Below are 17721 nucleotides of genomic sequence, written 5' to 3'. Positions count from 1 at the left end.
AGAAAAAATCTTGACATTCATAAGATTTACTTCTGGAAGAGAACTTAAGAGTCTAAGCCCCTCATTTTATAGATAATGAAACCAAGGCCCAAAAAAGTTAAATGACTTGTCCTAAATTCTGGAGGAAGTAAGTAGCAGAGGGAGGTTTTGAGCTTTCACCGTGTCCTCTCTTGCCAGATCTTAGGCTCTCTTCAGTTTGCCAGGGTTATCTTTCTTTACTTCAGTCAATAAGTGTATGTATACAAAATCAAAAGCCAGGGTTTTAAGGCCCATGGTATTATACTCAAATCTAAGTTTATAGTTAGTTGTACATTACTTCCAAATCCTAAAAAGTGGGAAAGCGGGGGTGAGACAGAACTAAAGAAGTGGGTTTGAGCTTCCGTCCTTACAGTGGAATTTTGAGTCTCTGATTTTCTCCACTCCTGCCACAGCTGCTTTCTTTCCTATTCTTTAACAGCACAGTCTCCAGCTATGGACTTGAACAAGTGTTTAATCAGAAAGTGAATAAAGCACATGGCCACTGAGGTCTTAGTTTTAATGCTCTGTATATAGACTTCTTGAGGGGGAATGCATGAGTAAGGAGTAATACAAAAGTGAGGGGGAAATTTAATGGCTAATAGAGTAAAAGGAAAGAGTAATCCTATTTGTACTGTGGTAGTTCATTTTTGAGGGGAAAATGAGAACTGAATTTGAGAGCAGAAATTCTGGAAGCCGAGTTTAGTTATTAGTTTGGCAATAAAATCAGCCTGAGAAATTGTTAAAATTTGACAAAAGAAATAGCTGGGGGAAAAATACATTATTAATTAAGGAAAGCATCCAGGGTACATCCAGTGGAAAACTGACATTGGGTTCTTACCAAATGTAAAAAAGTATAGCAACTTTAATGAGAAATTTAATTGTTCTTACTCTGATTTTTTTTCTTTTCTTATTTTTGAGACCTGTGTTCCTATGCTACAACAGTGCCTGTCGTTCTGTTTGTTGTCTGGGTGCCAACTTTTTTCCTGGGTTCAAAGTCCTTTTCATTATTATAAAATTCTACAATAAGACCAGTTGTATTTAAATATTCAGCCTAGTGTGTAGATTTATGCCTTCAGAGAATGAACCATGCTAATTACAGCAAATAGATTTGTGGAGAGTTTTTTGTGTGTTGGGTTGTGTTTAAAAAAAAAAGTGGGTGAAGGGAAAACCCATCAGTCCAAAATTCCACCCTGCTGAGATCTCTGTGAGTTGATTAAATGGGAACAGGAGGCTGGGTGTGCAGCTGTAACATTGTACAGAATGCATACCTTTCAGAAAGCTCCAGCAACCACAGTTCCTCCCGTCACAGCCACTTCTGAAAGAGTTGGCTCATCCCTTCTGTCAGCTGAAGCAGTTTCCTGAATACATAGGTTTGAGTCATTTTCACTGGATTAAGAGTTAACTCCTCCCTAGCTGGGCTTGAATCTGCACATAGATGTGAAAAGGATTAAAGATGGGGCAGGTCTCATTGTTAAGTAATAGGCTGCTCCTAGAATTACTAGACTTGATCTACAACATAAGGCTTCCATTTCTTTTTTTTCCCTTCCTTCTTTCCTTTTTTTCTTTTTTCTTTCTTTTGTGACTTGGGAGGGAGTTCTTACTCCCCATGCCGGAACAATTTCACTTGAAATAAAAGTTCAGACAAAGTGTATGCTCTTGGCCAAAATAGTAGAAAAAAGACTGAAAGGAGAATAAGGGGAGGTGACGGTGCTGGCAGCTTCTTGGGAAAAGGTCACAGAAGCAGGTTAAGTTCAAGTGCTTTAGTTGCATGCCTGTGGATGACATCGGTTTCAGAGCTGAAGGATTATGAGGAGATTTGGCAAACAAATCCAGATTCAGAGAACACACATGTTTTTGGCTCAGAAATTTATGATTTCTTTTCTTTGAACTTTCTAATGTTATAGTACACTTACCATGCAGTGGGTGGTCATAAAACAAACATTTCCTTGTTTGTTGGTTTAAAAAAAAAATAATTGTTATTACTGGGAGTGGGGGGGAGTCAGTTGGAGGTCTGATAGTGTGTGGGGAAATGATTACATCAGTTCCAAGGAAGGATGTGATTGGTCTGTAGAATGTGGTTTGATTCACTACCTAAAAGATTGTATGTGTGTAACCCTTTGAGTGAAGCTGCTGGTAGGGTTTCCCTGTAAACTCAGAAAGGGTACCCTCAGGAGGGGCTAGAAGGGACCACAGGACAGGTAGAATACAGTAATCTGTTGACCCAGCAAAACATCCTTGGGGGGCGGGGCTGCAGTTTAGCCTGCCAGGAGTTGGAAGAGACAGAGAACAAACTCTTTCAAGAGGCAATCTATATTTAAAAATGCCATCTTGTTCTTCTGACTGCTGTCTTTTGCATGCTGTTGAGGTAAGATTTTTTTTTTTTCCATCTCAGATTACCCTAAAGGTTGCATCTACAAAAGCATTTCTTGCTGGTACACAGTGTCTTTAAAATCAGTGGAAACACATTTTGACCCTTTAAAATTTACTTTGCCAGTGTTTCAAGTATTGAGTACATTTTAACAGTTCAAGGAAAATGAAGCTTCTTTGTAATTTTGTAAGGAGAAGGAGGATTGGGGTGGTAGGCTTGTGTGTAGCCCAATGGGCTCCCTTCTCCTTTTCTCCATTTAAAAATATGCAGTAATAGATATTGCTTTATCACATCTTCTTCCCAAGACCAAGAGAATGTGAGAAATCAGAAAAAAATGTGATGGACTGACAACTGCAAATACAGGCCAGGTGTATCAATCAAAAGTTTCTGTTGGGAGAAGGATGCTATTATGTTTAGTTTTGCCATTAGTTTTAGCAGCCAAACTGACAGTACCCAAGTCTAGATACTGTTTCCAGCTTAATTTTGTCTATTTCCAGATATTTCAGAAGCAGCCTATTAGGTCCTGTCTCAGGCATGCTTTATGCTACGTGAAGTATCCCAGGGGTTTTGATGATAAATTACATTGTCATCCTACATGCTTTTGTCCACTCTGTGGTGGGAGAAGTTGGGGGGAAAGGGGGTGGGGGAGGGTGAGTTGGGGATAGAGAGTCTTAAAGCAAATGATACTTGTTCACTTGTACTGGGTGCCAGGATGCTGAAAATGTTAAGAATTCTTCTGTGTACAAGAGTTGTATGATTTTCCAATTTTTAACACATAGAGCTGTTTATCTCTAAGTGTATCCTTTATATGTTGCAGGATGTTAAAGTCTTTAGTGAAGATGGGACAAGCAAAGTGGTGGAGATTCTAGCAGACATGACAGCCAGGGACCTCTGCCAGCTGCTCGTTTACAAAAGTCATTGTGTGGATGACAACAGCTGGACCCTAGTGGAGCATCACCTTCACCTAGGATTAGGTAGGGAACAGTCCAGGCTCTCCATGTTTCTCTCAATGGCACCTATGAATATTGAGTGTGTGATGAAATGAATATTGCTTTACCAAATCAGAAACAGGAATCATATATAAATATTTCTTTTAGTTACAACATTATTATGAATCCTATGTATCACCCTAACCCTAAACACCTTGCTGTTCATGATTTATTATTTGATGCATTGATTTTTTGTAATCCAGGCAATGGCATATAAAGGGTTTAGGCAAATTAAGCTTGATTCCCCCAAGAGTTCTGGCCTGTGATTCTACTCTGCTCATTTTCTTACCAGCTGGGAATAGAAAAAAGAAACTGCCTTGTCTATCTCTGGGATGGGATTCTACTTTGCAGGGTGGGGGAGGGGAACAGACAGAGTTGTGACTTGGGAAAATCACACTGCTTGCTTGCAACCCAGTGATGGTAACTACTCTCAGGGTATCAGATCAGCCACCTAATTGAAATTAGAGTGCAGGGGTTACAGGGGGCAAGAAGGCAACTGGAAAACCACTGGGAATTGGAGAACGTTATAAATCAATTTAATATAGACCTAGTTCTTAAGCAATAGCGCAGAGCTAGTTAATAATCCATATACACACATGTACTTACACACACAATTAGATATCTATATTTCTGGAGACAAATATATGTTATGTGGGCATATACATAAATATATTCTGTTTAGATATATTTTACATAGGTTATTTTAAGAAGTATAATATTTAAAGCATTTTATAATACTTTAAAATGTTTTGATATTTTATGATATTTAAAGTAAATTTTCTGATGAGATGATATGTAAAGACTAATGCACAATGAGCCAAAAGATGATAGTAATTGCTTAGTTATAATTCTAATCTAGAAAGGTGGTTTCCAAATACTTAATTTTGGAAGCATGTACTTGACTATTTTTATCCTAAATCCTTATTGGATAAGATAATGTGTGAGGGTCATAAAAGTTAAAAATAATTGTTTTAACCCTGATTTCCTCGTTTGCAAAGGAATTTGTCTTCTAATATTTTTTAAAAATTAAATGCCAAAATTCAAAAGTCTTTCTCATGAATCAGTTTAATGCACTGAATTTATGTCTTTAAATCCATGCTGTACAATTAGCTAAAATACCATTATTTCAAGTTACATGATATAGTAAGATTTGCTCCCCAGAAATCAGTACTAATTATTTGAAAGAACTGTGTTTTAATTCAGGTAAAATTTCTGAATGAATAATGCTTTTAAAACAGTTAATTATGGTATCAAGAATTCTTTCTGTATTTTTTCCCATCACTACTGATTACCAAGGTATTTGTATGTAAACAGAAGCTTTCTCCTTTGTGACTAACATCCTTCTTCTGCCAGATTCATTCAGTGATGCCACAATTCAATGATTGTGACATCACAATAGCTTCCATGGAGACTAATTGTGCTGTCAAACTCCAGTTTGTGACATCCCTGAATGAATAGAGCCAGTGGGCTGACAAGGCAATCAAAAGCTTCTCTTGGTACCCAAATACCTTGGAAATTGACAATGGTGGGAAAAGGGCAAAATAAGCATATACATCTATACACACACACACACACACACACACACATTGCACATACAAATATATACACACATGTTATCAACCTTAAATCCTATGAAGTATAAAAAACTACATTAAATAAGGTTCTTGCAATTTATTTAAGTCTTAAGTCTATACCTATCTTTTAGAATAAGTTAATGGTGTTCTGTGAAACTGGTTTTCCTGAAGATTTCCTAGAATTTGCTCATGCATATGAATATATGTATATATTCAACATATATTTGCTACATATGTGTGTGTATAAAATAATTAAACATAATAGTGGTAAATTGTTGAGCAGAAGGAAATTAGGGCTGACCTAAGGAGGCTGTTTAATATATAATATTTTTTCCCTCGAAAAATAACTAAGCATGATCTAGATTAGAATTCAGTAAAGTTGATAGATATACCATATAGTACAACTTTGGAAATAGTTACTCACTTAGTGTGAAGAATCACGTATCTTGGAAGATGAGAAAAGAATCCTTATTACATGAATTTTACTCTGAAGATACATTAAGGAGGGAGGATTAAAAATATACAGACAGACACGCAGATACCAACATTCTCCTATTGCCATACCCAAGTTACATTACTGCAAACAGTGACCTAAAGCTGTTCCATTTTTGTTCTTATTCAATAACACAAAAGAGTAGAAAGAGCTTGTAAACTCTACAGGGTGTAAATGATCAGTTTATAAAGAAAACCCAAAGAAAAAAATTGAAGACGTAGAGCTTTGGAGCCAAGTTTTAGATTTTTCAGTAGACTTATGCACAACGAAATGACATTTAGGAATCTCATATGATGGATTTACAAAGAAATCTCTAGAACATTCTTCATCATATTGTCTCCTTCAACTCTCATCTCTATAGCTTTATTCACAAAGAACAACCACTGGGTACATTTTCCCAGTAGGTTTGTGTTTTTTTTTAAAGCCCATTTTGCACATTCTTGGTGTCCCCTTGAAGAAGCTACCAATTTTAACATGAAAGAGTTAGCATTCTGAAGAAAGCACGGAAATATCAGTAAATGTCTTCTTTCATTCAGATCAACATAGTTCTGTCTGTTCTTTTGTTTGTCTGAGTTCCAGCCATTCTTTTGTTTATTTGTTTGTTTGAAGTGACTAATATAAAAATGACATTTTGTAAGAAATGTTATTCTGACTGAAGTTCACAATTCTCAGTAATAGTTTACCAGTTTAAAACATTTTTTCATTGAACTCTTGCTGTAACATTCCCTTAGGATTTAATGACTTATAACAAAGTCTTTTCAGTGTTCCAGCACTAAGTCCTTTTGAATAGGACCTAAGAGAGACCTGTCATGCTGAACTCTGCTTTGCAACAAATAGTATTCTAGGAAAGGCCTGGTGTGCTTAGATTTATTGTAATTTTTCAGTTTTCATATTAATAAAGATAAAGCCCTACCATAGATACCTTTAAATAATTTATTTTGAATTAGAGTATATATTATGATTTATTAAAAATAGTTTCATGAACTTAATTTTACATAAAATAAAACCCACTGAATATTTAATCACACATACAATGAAAACTCTGCTTTGGCAGACATAAAACAATTTATGAATGACTTCCTCTAAATCTTTTTTTTGATTGCGCTTATATCATACCTTAAAGTACTTTCTTAATAAGTAATACAAGCTGGTGGAGTTGTGAATGGATCCAACCATTCTGGAGAGGAATTTGGAATTATGACTAAAGGGCTATCAAACTGTGTATACCCTTTGATCCAGCAATACCACTCCTAGGTTTATATCCAAAGACATCCCCCCAAAAGAGAAAAAGACCTATTTGTACAAAAATATTTATAGCAGCTCTTTTTTGTGGTGGCTAAGAATTGGAAATCAAAGGAATACCCATCAGTTAGGGAATGGCTAAACAAGCTGTGGTATAAGATGGTGATGGAATATTATTGTGCTATAAGAAATAACAAATAGGACGATTTCAGAAAGGCCTGGAAAGACTTATATGAACTGATATATAGTGAAGTGAGCAGAACCAGGAGAAGAACATTGTGCACAGTGACAGCAATGTGAATGACTTAACTATTCTCAGCAATACGATGATCCAAGACACTCCTAAAGGACTAAAGATAAAGAAAGCATACTATCCATCTCCAAAGAAAGAACTGATATTGATTGAACACAGACTAAAGCATGCTATTTTTCACTCTCTTTCATTTTTTCTTTTATTCAAGTTTTTGTATACAAAATGACTGATATGCTAATGTTTTACATAATTGCATAAGTATAACATATACATGTATATATATGTATATGTGTGTATGTGTGTATATATATGTATGTATATGTGTGTATATATAGATATATCTATATATATATAAATTGCTTGCCACCTCAGGGAGTGGGGAGGGGAGAGAGGGAAGGAGGGATAAAATTTGAGATTCAAAACTTTAAATAAAATTGTTTATTATTTAAAAAGTAAGTAATACAAGTATGATCTCCATTTTACAGATGATGGAATTGAGGCTTTAATTAATTAAGTGACTTTTCCATAACCAGTCAATCAATCAACAAGTATTTATTAACTCTGCCATGTACCAAGCACTAGAGATATAAGAATGCAAAGAAAGAAAAAAATTCCCCTTCTCAAGGAACTTCTCTTCTAATGGGGGAGTCAAAAATATATGCGTACAAAATAATATAGGGCGAGCCAAAATCCATGATGTTTTAATAATTTTTTGAAAATAATTTTTTCTTTCTTTCCCACCATTTATGAGATTTGATTTTTTCACACGTAATATAAATTCATTTCTTATATATACTATATATGATGCTATGGTATTGTACATTTAAAACAAAAAATAAAGGAGTTATTAAATACTGAAACCTTTGTGACCTTTGGCCCACCCTGTACATACTTATACATATATTTTTGAGAATAAGTATCAATAGAATAAATACAGATAGATGAATAGACAGTGAACTGAATGTTAGGAAGGAAGGTTAGTTGCATCAAGGCAAATGCACCATGCTTTTAATGACTAGGCTCATGGGGGCAGGATCACAGGATCAAAGATTTAAAGCTACAATAGAATATAGAGACCATATCTTCATTTTATAGTTGAAGAATGAAGTTGAGGTGAAGTGACTTGGCCAGGGTCACAAAACTAGCAAATATTTGAAGCGGGTCTTCAGCTTTGTTTGGTCTTCTGACTCTTAAGCTTGACATTCTGTCCTCTATACCATGTTGCCCCTGGTATGAGAATGATATTGCATTGACATATGAGTAGCAGAATATCTTTAAAACCATTGTAGTCAATACATACATACATACAAACATACATACATACAAAACTACACATACAAATTCTATTATTTTATACAAAGATGTCTTCATATTTGGTACATAATGGTGATATAGCATTCCATTCTTTAATATGTCACAGTTGTCCAATCATTCTTCAACCCACGTCCATTTCTGTTATTTCCATTTTTTTATTATTACAGATAAGCAGCTATGAACATCTTTGTGCAGAGATTTTTTTCTTTTTAATTTCTTGAAATTTGTTCTCAAAAAATTTTACCTTTTCAATCATACTTTACTACTTTAACGTAAAAAATGAAGACTTCTTGAGCATGTACTAGTTGAGACAACTTGAGTTCATGCAGGGTGTTAACATTTAGCCATAGATAGTTCACAAAACTCTAGTTGATCTGCACAAGATCGTTGAGTTGCCTGGACATAATTCTGAAAGCAATTATCCGTCTATGTAGACTCAGAAATCTAGCACCCTGAAGTATTGCTCTCTCGGTCATTTTTTTCCAGCTTAAATATATGCTCTTTAAAAATATTAGACACTTTTCACATTAAAAAAAATGAATGATGAATTTAGAAAAAGCGGGGGTAGTTCCCAAGATAGCAATTACTTGATGTGAATGACTTTCTTTTAACTCCGAGAACATGGCATATGTGTGAGTGACTGAAGCATCTCACAGTCCTCAGCTGTGGATGCTGGTAATGGATTATTGGCAGCAGTCAGTATCCCACTGACTGCTAGGGAGGTGAAAGGGATGATAACCCTGCTGTCATTCAAGATTGTGGAATCTCTTGCCTCAGGGCTTTTTTTTTTTTTTTTTTTGCACCACTTTTCCCCAGTGCCTGGGTGAGAACTCACAGAGGGTTACATAGTTTGCAGAGTTAGTTCAAAATATCGGTACTAATCCTCTCCTTTGGTTTGCCTGGAGCCATTTAGAAATCCTTACCAAATACTTGTTATGGCACCTAAGACAGGATAGATGTCTAATCTAACTTTTTTTGGGGGGGGTCATACAGAAAATCAATTCATAATATTGATACCTTTAGACCTTGAGGTGCATATGAACAAATAGCGCATGTATTATTTTCAGCGACCCTTGTGTCTGCCATAAATAAACTATGACCATTTATCTTTAAATTGTCTCCATATAATTTTATTTATAGCCAACAGTGGAGACAATAAATCTAGTAGAAAGAATGCTTGACTTAGAAACAGGAGGGATCCAAGTTCTGATCCTGCTTCTGGCACCTATTGATTGTATAACCATAGGCAAGTCACTTAATTTCTCTAAACTTCAGTGTTCTCACATAAATAAAGGCATCCTATCACAGTGAGTGTCAGACTTGGAAGCAGAAAGAGATGAATTCAAATTCTCCCTCAAGTCATTCAGGAGCTTTGTAATCCTGGACAAGTCATTTCCCTTCATTAAGCCTCTGTTTCCCTGTCTCTAAAATGGGACGAATAATTGCCCCTTCTTCCCAAGGTGGTTGTGAAGATCATATGAGATAATATATGGGGAAGTGCTTTGCAAACTCTCAGGCCATATATAAATGTTACAAATGACAACCAAGGGAAAGTGTTTGTTAATTGTGACACTGGTCTCCCTGGGCTGTTGAAAGGATCAGAGGTAATATAGGGAAAGTGGCAACATATATTTTTAAAAATATATGTACATTAACCAATACAAATATCAGTCACTTAGCATTTATGAGTCTCCTGCTTTGTGTCAGACAGTGAATTCAATACTGAAGTTGCAAGGGCAAATTCTAGTAATCAATAGCCCCCTTCTTCTGGTCTCTACTGTCTTGATATATTGAAATGAACATAGCGCAAGGCTAGTAAATGCCCACACTTTAAGGAAGGGGAGTCTAGAAGATATTCCATTCTGCTCCATGACTGCTAAGCATATCTCAAAGAGTGATTTAATTATGGTACATTCTGGTATAAATTAGATCATATGAAATAGTCAGCTGTGAAAGTTATTAGGTAAGCCTATCTCTTAACTATCTGTTGAAATGATGTCCAGTATACATGAAAGATGTGTGTGCCACTCTCTATATAAAGTTTTTCACAGAAAGGAAAGTTGGAAGTATAATTGCTGTCCAGGACACAGTTATGGATAAGAGGTTCACAAACCAGATAGTTGAGGAGAAATGTGAGAATAAGAAAGCACTTATCTCCCTATTTGCCTCCATGCATCCTACAAGTCCCAAGTAAAATTCCACCTTTTACTGGAAGCCTTTCCCCATTCCCCTTAATTCTAGTCCCCTTCATCTGTTGATTATCATCAGTTGATCCTTTATATATCATGTTTGTATAGTTATTTGCATATTAACTTCCCCATTATACTGTGAGCTCAAAGATTTTTTTTAAAAAAATGCACATAGTAAGTGCTTCACAAATGTTTATTGGCCAATTGAATTTGATTTACAAATCTCAAAACAAAAATACAAACACAAAATGCCAATGGCTAGTTACTCTGTTAGGCCTGATGAATTAAACTGAAACAAAAAATGTCAAGACAGCATTCTTTCTTGGGATATTTCCATTCCTTTTTATTTTTGTCAGACAGGAAATGGAGTGAAAATAACTTTGTAGAATATCTCTATTTTGGACCCTAAATAGACGGAGAGTACCAACATGTGCAAAAGTTTAAAATCTCTAAATCTTAAAGGTTATCCAAATCTAGAAGGTATCCCTTCCCCCAACGCCTTTCAAAAAAGAAGGCAGCTTAGCTAAATGTCAGCATTATCTTCGGTGGGTTTGTTCCCTTGCTGATTGCTTTATTCAAAATTTATTACAATCTTGGAAAATTCTGAGCAGCTGTTAAATGCATGTTGACAGCTAGCTGTTTGTTCTGTGATGGGCTTGGTATGTTGACTGAATTCTAGTTTGGGGATGGTGGGTGTTTTGTTCACACACATGACCAGGTGTTGCAGCTAAGTGTCATTTTGTCATTAATTTTGTCATTGGGACTTAGCCCGGCTGCCATTCTGTTAATGAATAATCTGTCATTCTACTGCTGACCCTTGCATCTAGGAGATGACAGCTACTTCATGATAAGAGTTCTGTACCTATGGAGTTTATCTTATGTGGTACATGAGGCAACTTTGTTTTTTTTTTGTTTTTTAAATGACAGCAGTTATATTTTAAGACCACTCACTATCCTGTTAGAAAAATCCTGGCTTGACATCATGCCACGAACATCTTTTGAAATGATGGTGAAAGATGATTTGCATAATACGTATGAGGTTTTTAAAAAAATTATTTCAGTGTTCTATTTTGTAGGCAAATTAATCATGTTTTAGGCCAGATAGGAGATTTAATAGTGTGGAGGGTTCATAGGGTGGAACTTCTCTCTACTGATGTAGCTCCTTTGCAACTTACAGTCTTAGAGAGTTGTCTGGGGCAACTGAGAGGTCAAGTAATTTTTCCAAGGTCATAAAGCAGTATGTGTCAGAAATAGGGCTGGAATCTAAGTCTTCTAAACTTCAAGACCATTGCCTTGAAACCATTTATACTATCTCAAAATTCATTAATAAATTCTTTTTCCTCATTACGGAAATAGATACATTGCAGGAGAGAGAGAGAGAGAGTGTGTGTGTGTGTGTGTGTGTGTGTGTGTGTGTGTGTGTGTGTGTGTGTGTGTGCTTGTTTCTGGAAAATTCACCCTTTATCAATTGACATTGGTCTTAATGTTTTCCAGGGCAATATGATTTTATTGTCTACTAAATTTTATTTTCCAGTAAAGAATAAAGTGTTTCATTTTTTCCATTTCTTTCTTTCTTTTTTTTGGGAGGGGGGTGATTGGTAGAGGGCAGCAATTACTGCTGAAGGGCAAGAAAATATGGTGAAGGAATAAATAAGTGCTACATATTGGGTGACTTGGTATAGTTATGGCATCAGTCCTAGCATTATCTTCTTCATCATCATCACAGTAATAATGATAATAATGACAAAAACAACAATAATAACTAGCATTTATATAATGCTTTAAGATTTGCAAAGCACTATGAATATATTATATCTCATTTTGTCCTAGACTTCTCAGTAGCTTTGCTCACTGGGGATGGGAGAAATTCCTCCCCATAACAAAGAGCCAGCATGTATCAAGAGACCTACCATTTGCAAGGTGCTGAAATGGTAACACAAAGGAGTAACTTTCCTATAATATCAAGACCAAGCCCCATCACAAATCAGCTAACTTTGGGTGGGGGGAGACAGATGTCAGTTTTGTCCTCCTGCGATTTGCATGGGGCAGGCAGATTGTGCTTCGGGGGGAAATTCTTTTCTTAGCCAAAGATACCTTTTAAATCATTAGAAGGAGAGCCAGGCATCAGAAATAGGAAAAAGCTTTTGTCCCTTGGGAAATAACTCTCAGATGCTTTACTTAGATGTTCTTGGAGGCTGCTATGAATGAGGTCTTTAAGGTAGAACAGCTATTACTACTGACTTGATAGAATTGCTTTGAATCTTTTCTTTCTCACCTTAGTCGTGAGGTTTTACCTTAAACAAAAGTTTGTTGCTGCCTATGGCTAGTGAGGGGGCACAAAGGGACACTGTTCTTTTTGTTGTTGTTGTTGTTGTTGTTGGGGTTTTTTTTTTTGTTTTGTTTTGTTTTTTCGTGAGGCAATTGGGGTTAAGTAACTTGCCCAGGGTCACACAGCTAGTAAGTGTCAAATGTCTGAGGCCATATTTGAACTCAGGTCCTCCTAAATCCAGAGCTGGTGCTCTATCCAGTGTGCCACCTAGCTGCCCCTATAACTTTTGACGTAATGAAGAGTGCTGAGAACTTTATTACTGAAAACGTCAAGTTTATTATATGGAGCAATGTATTAAAGAACAGTGTCGGGGCAGCTAGGTGACGCAGTGGATAGAGCACCGGCCCTGGAGTCAGGAGGACCTGAGTTCAAATTCAGCCTCAAACACAACACTGTGACCCTGGGCAAGTCACTTAACCCCAATTGCCTCACTAAAAAAAAAAAAGTTATACCCATTATGCCACCTGTTTCTCCAACAACTAAAGCCTATACACACACAATATATATGCACACATATATGCGTATATATGTATATATATACCTCTCTCTCTCTCTCTCTCTCTATATATATATATATACATACATATATATATATACCTATACATACATACACACACACATATTCTGCCTTCATTCCTATCTCATGGCCCTGAATGTTGTCTTGTGCCCATTTATTTCCAGGTATCCCTATCAGTGTTTTAAGTCAACTGTTCACACTTCTTAGTTTGGGAATGCAGCATTTACTAGGCAATTTCTCATTCCTCCCATAAATAATTTTCCACTTAAATCTGAAACAAGCAACTACCTGTGATGATTAATTTAAAACCCAATTTTGTTTTCATCACACTACATATTTTGAAGGGCTTATATGCTGCTGTAGCAGCCATACTAGTAGCCTTCAGGGCAAAGCCTGTTTGAAATGACATTTCCAAACAAGTTCCACATTAGTATATGCTGAGGTAGATATGTACTGTAAGGAAAGTCAGATGCTCTAACGTGTGAGGGGAAATGACTCTTCCAAGGGGTAATGAGTGATCTGGTCTTTGTTTTACCATCATCTCCTACTCCTTGTGAATTCCTCATCAAACTTGATGCCCTTCATAAGCATTCTTTAGCCAAAAGCATTAAAATCTCTTTCATCTTTCCGTCTTTCTTCTTTCTTTCATCCTCTTCCCCTGATATGTTTCCTTTTTTTTTTCTCCCTACAGATTACTCTTTAATTTTGTTCTGCAGATACTCCTTCCAAATATCAAAGTCCATTATTTTGTTATTGGATTAGTAGGGATGGGAATGGGGATGCACTCTTTTAGTAGATATAATCTTTATTTGTCCGTTAAAATTATTTCTCACATTATATTTCAAATAAGTAAATAAGATTTAAGAAAAATTTTAAACATATCCTCCCATTTCTCTACAGAAAGGTGCTTAGAAGACCATGAGCTGGTGGTCCAAGTGGAAAGCACAATGGGAAGCGAAAGTAAATTTTTATTCAGGAAGAATTATGCAAAATACGAGTTTTTCAAAAATCCTGTGGTAAGTCCTTGCAGTGTTTGTAGAACCTGGAGTTAAGACTTTGTTTCTGGACCTATAATGATTTTTGTGACCTAAAACTATATTTTTGAGTAGCATATGACAGTGCTTTTCTAAATGAGTGCCATTTGTTCTTACTCTAATTTATGATGTATAAAGCTTTAAATAGCCTCGTGACCATTTAATTATATTTAATTCGGTGGTCTGTGATGCAGGTCTCTCATACATATCTTTGTAACAGATGCAAAATGAGCGATCCTTAACAGAATGAATGTCAGACCTTCATGGAAATTCCAAATCTAGATTCATTATTTTTAAAATCTGAATTTCACAGTACTTGAGTGTGTTTGTAAAATATATACATTGAAAGAGTTAGGGCTTTTGGTGTGGGAGGAACAGAGAGGATCTGTCGAGAGACACTTGGAATCAAAATGTTTTATCGTCAGCACACGTGATTGACATGGCCTTAAAGTGGAGGAAAAGACTAACTTTTCATATGTTTGGTTTTGTTCCTGTTTTCCTAGAATTTCTTCCCAGAACAGATGGTGGCTTGGTGTCAGCAATCAAATGGCACTATTCCCCAAACTCAGCTTTTGCAGGTACTGCAGAAATATACTTCTGCTGAAATGCTGTTTATTAAAAGGGGGGGGGGGGTTAAAACCCAGAGGAACTGTAATTGTGTAATTATGAATAACTCTGAAGTGGCTGCTTCCTTATCCATGTCACTGCCTCATCCCCGAGTTTGGTTTATGGTAACCAAAAATAAATGCTCACTTGGGAAATCTTAGTGTGCCCAGAATTTTTCTAACTTAAATGATCAGTTAGAAAATAGCATAAACTTACTTTGACTCTGAAGAGAACTGCAAGTCATTTGATCTCAAGAGTGGGCCAAAATAGGAAGGCAATCAAAAACAGATGGGCATTTGTTTTCATACTGTTTACATTGACCCCAGTCCCCCACCAAGCAAGTGGTCAGTGGTCAGATGAAGAATAGGAAGCTAGGTTCTTGTCATATCCTTTTTAAATCTCTGTGAAAAAGGTTTAGCACTCACCATAAGACAAGCTGGATTTTTAGCTAGCAAAAATAAAACTGTTTTGGGTAGTTTATCAGACCTGCCTGAAATAACTCAGCGACACCAAATCTCAATATAGGCAAACATTCTTTAGAAATCCTGATACTCCATCAGAAACCTCTTCTAAGAAAAGACTATCCATTTTATCAGGTACACCTCTAGATGAGATTGTTGCTGATAGGTAGGTAGTCAGCTGAAAAAAGCTCTGAACGTGTTGCTTAGAAGCCCTCATAGTACATGGTCTTGCGGAAATCACTCCCTCTATGAAGTTGTGTGTCAAAACATATTTTGATAATTGTATTTCAATATAATTGGCTTCCTTTGTAATCCTGTGTTTTTGTGTTTAAAAATATTATTCTGAGAATGGATCGGTAGGCTTCTCCAGAAGGCCCGGGGCATCCAAGAAGCAAAATAAAAGGAACAAAATAAAAATAAGAATTCCTGTTCTTTAAAATGGCATTAATCGTATTTGCAATGCCTCCCTTACTGGCTTGTTGCAAGGAAAATGCTTTATAAGCCATGATGTAGTCTAGAAATAGTTATATTGTTAGCATTAAATATAGGGAACATGACATGTTATAGTGTTCAGGGTGCCATCAAGGAAGATCTGGGTCTTCTCTGGCTCTGGCTGTGTGACTGTGGGCAAGTCAGATAATTTCACAGTGTTCCCCACAGATTCTGAGGTTTTAATTTGCAGAGTTGGTGGTGATGTGCATTGGCACAGGGTGTCCCCTCAGTAGGGAATTCTGCATACCAATAAAACCACAAGTCTCATCCCCATTCGTTTAGATGAAACACACTCTTACTTTTCCATATAGTTAAATCTGGGGAAGGGGGGAAAGGAGAAGGGAGTTAAATGAAAAGTCATTAAAAATGTAACTCTTCCAAATTTGCTAATGTGATGATGTAAACAGTTCACAAAGGCAATGGGCAATACAAGGAACAATAATCAGAATTCTGCCCTTTCAAATTTTGATTTGGGGCAGTATTTTTCTTCTTTGATTATTGTATTCAGTTCCACAATCTGCAAAATTTCAGCGTCAGGACTTTCATTGGGTCATCTGACGGCCAAAAATTCTACAGCATTTGTTTGTTTCTTAAAGTGTGGCCAGCTCTCAAATTCTCATGGCTAATAGAAGGGAGTGGTGGCATGAAGAATTTTTTTTTAATCATTAGGTTTGACTTTGTTCTTTTATTTGTACAGGGTGTGCCTGATTTCCTAAGAACTCAAACACTCAAACTAAATAATTATGGCACATTGTGAAGACCTAACACAGGAGAAACTAGAAATCTATCTGGCTTCTCCATTCAAACCCCTCCCTGATTTCTGCTTCATGTTGTTAATGAAGAGTATCATTTCTCAGACTGGAAGAAAACACTACTCTCTATAGGCTTTTTCTTTTTCTGTCTTGCATCTTCCCTGTTGGGAATGAGAGAATTAAATGGTTTGAGTCAAAAGGTCCCTCCCACCAGTCTTGTTGAGTTATAAGCTTCTTGAAGGGAATGAATAAACAGAAATGGCGGCAGTCACAGCAAGTCATTTGAAACCAGCAAAATCCATCACAGAAAATCAAATATACAAGTACTACTGACATAATATTCATCAGATTTCAATTAGATATGGAACATAATTAGAGGTTATAGAAACATGGTTTCATTAAGTGTTACCCATGATTCCAAGAACCCATAATGACCACTGGGTCATTGAACAGTCATCAGTTTTTGTGTGTCCTCTAAACCCTACATTTCTGATTATTACATGACTGTATTATTAAAACCTAGGGAATGTAAGGACAGCATCCCGAATGATTTTGCTCCAAGAATCTCTAATTTGGTCAGTGTATGTACTCTCATCAACACAGATCTCAATCAGTCAATTAGTTCACCAGTGTTCATTAATATGTTGGGCACAGGGGTTTAGAAAGGCAAAAGTCAAGTCATCTAGTCCCTCAAACTCTGTTACTTCGTACATTATCTTTGAGATTTGCCCAGGGTGGGGCAGCTAGGTGGCGCAGTGGATAGAGCACTGGCCCTGGAGTCAGGAGGACCTGAGTTCAAATCTGACCTCAGACACTTAACACTTACTAGCTGCGTGACCCTGGGCAAGTCACTTAACCCCAATTGCCTCACCAAAACAAAACAAAAAAAGAGAGATTTGCCCAGGTTGGAAATTCCCACCACTCTGCAGCTAACTTGTTAATGAGCCTCTTCAGACTTAGGTTGGTCCTTGGACAAATGACATATGATCTATCACAGGGCCTATATTCAAAGCCTTTGTATTTTGGTAAGATCTTCCATAGCTTACAGGTAGTTAAATGATCTTTTAGAACCAAGAGTCACTTCTGTGAC

The 17721-nt window shown here is 36.4% G+C and overlaps 1 protein-coding gene across 4 annotated transcripts in view; it reads left to right on the top strand.

Annotated features, from left to right (window-relative positions):
- Positions 1 to 17721, top strand: part of GRB10 (growth factor receptor bound protein 10) — a 278346-nt gene that overhangs the window by 242156 nt on the left and 18469 nt on the right. For all 4 annotated transcript variants that reach the window (XM_043971116.1, XM_043971134.1, XM_043971125.1 and 1 more), the window contains 3 exons: positions 3204 to 3360; positions 14187 to 14302; positions 14824 to 14898. In XM_043971116.1, coding sequence (XP_043827051.1) covers positions 3204 to 3360; positions 14187 to 14302; positions 14824 to 14898 — 348 coding nt within the window. The remainder of the gene's footprint in view (positions 1 to 3203; positions 3361 to 14186; positions 14303 to 14823; positions 14899 to 17721) is intronic.

The sequence above is a fragment of the Dromiciops gliroides genome, chromosome 1, assembly GCF_019393635.1.
Source record: "Dromiciops gliroides isolate mDroGli1 chromosome 1, mDroGli1.pri, whole genome shotgun sequence".
NCBI lineage: Eukaryota > Metazoa > Chordata > Mammalia > Microbiotheria > Microbiotheriidae > Dromiciops > Dromiciops gliroides.
Note: the sequence above shows the minus strand (reverse complement) of the source record. Positions and strands in the feature narration are given on the sequence as shown.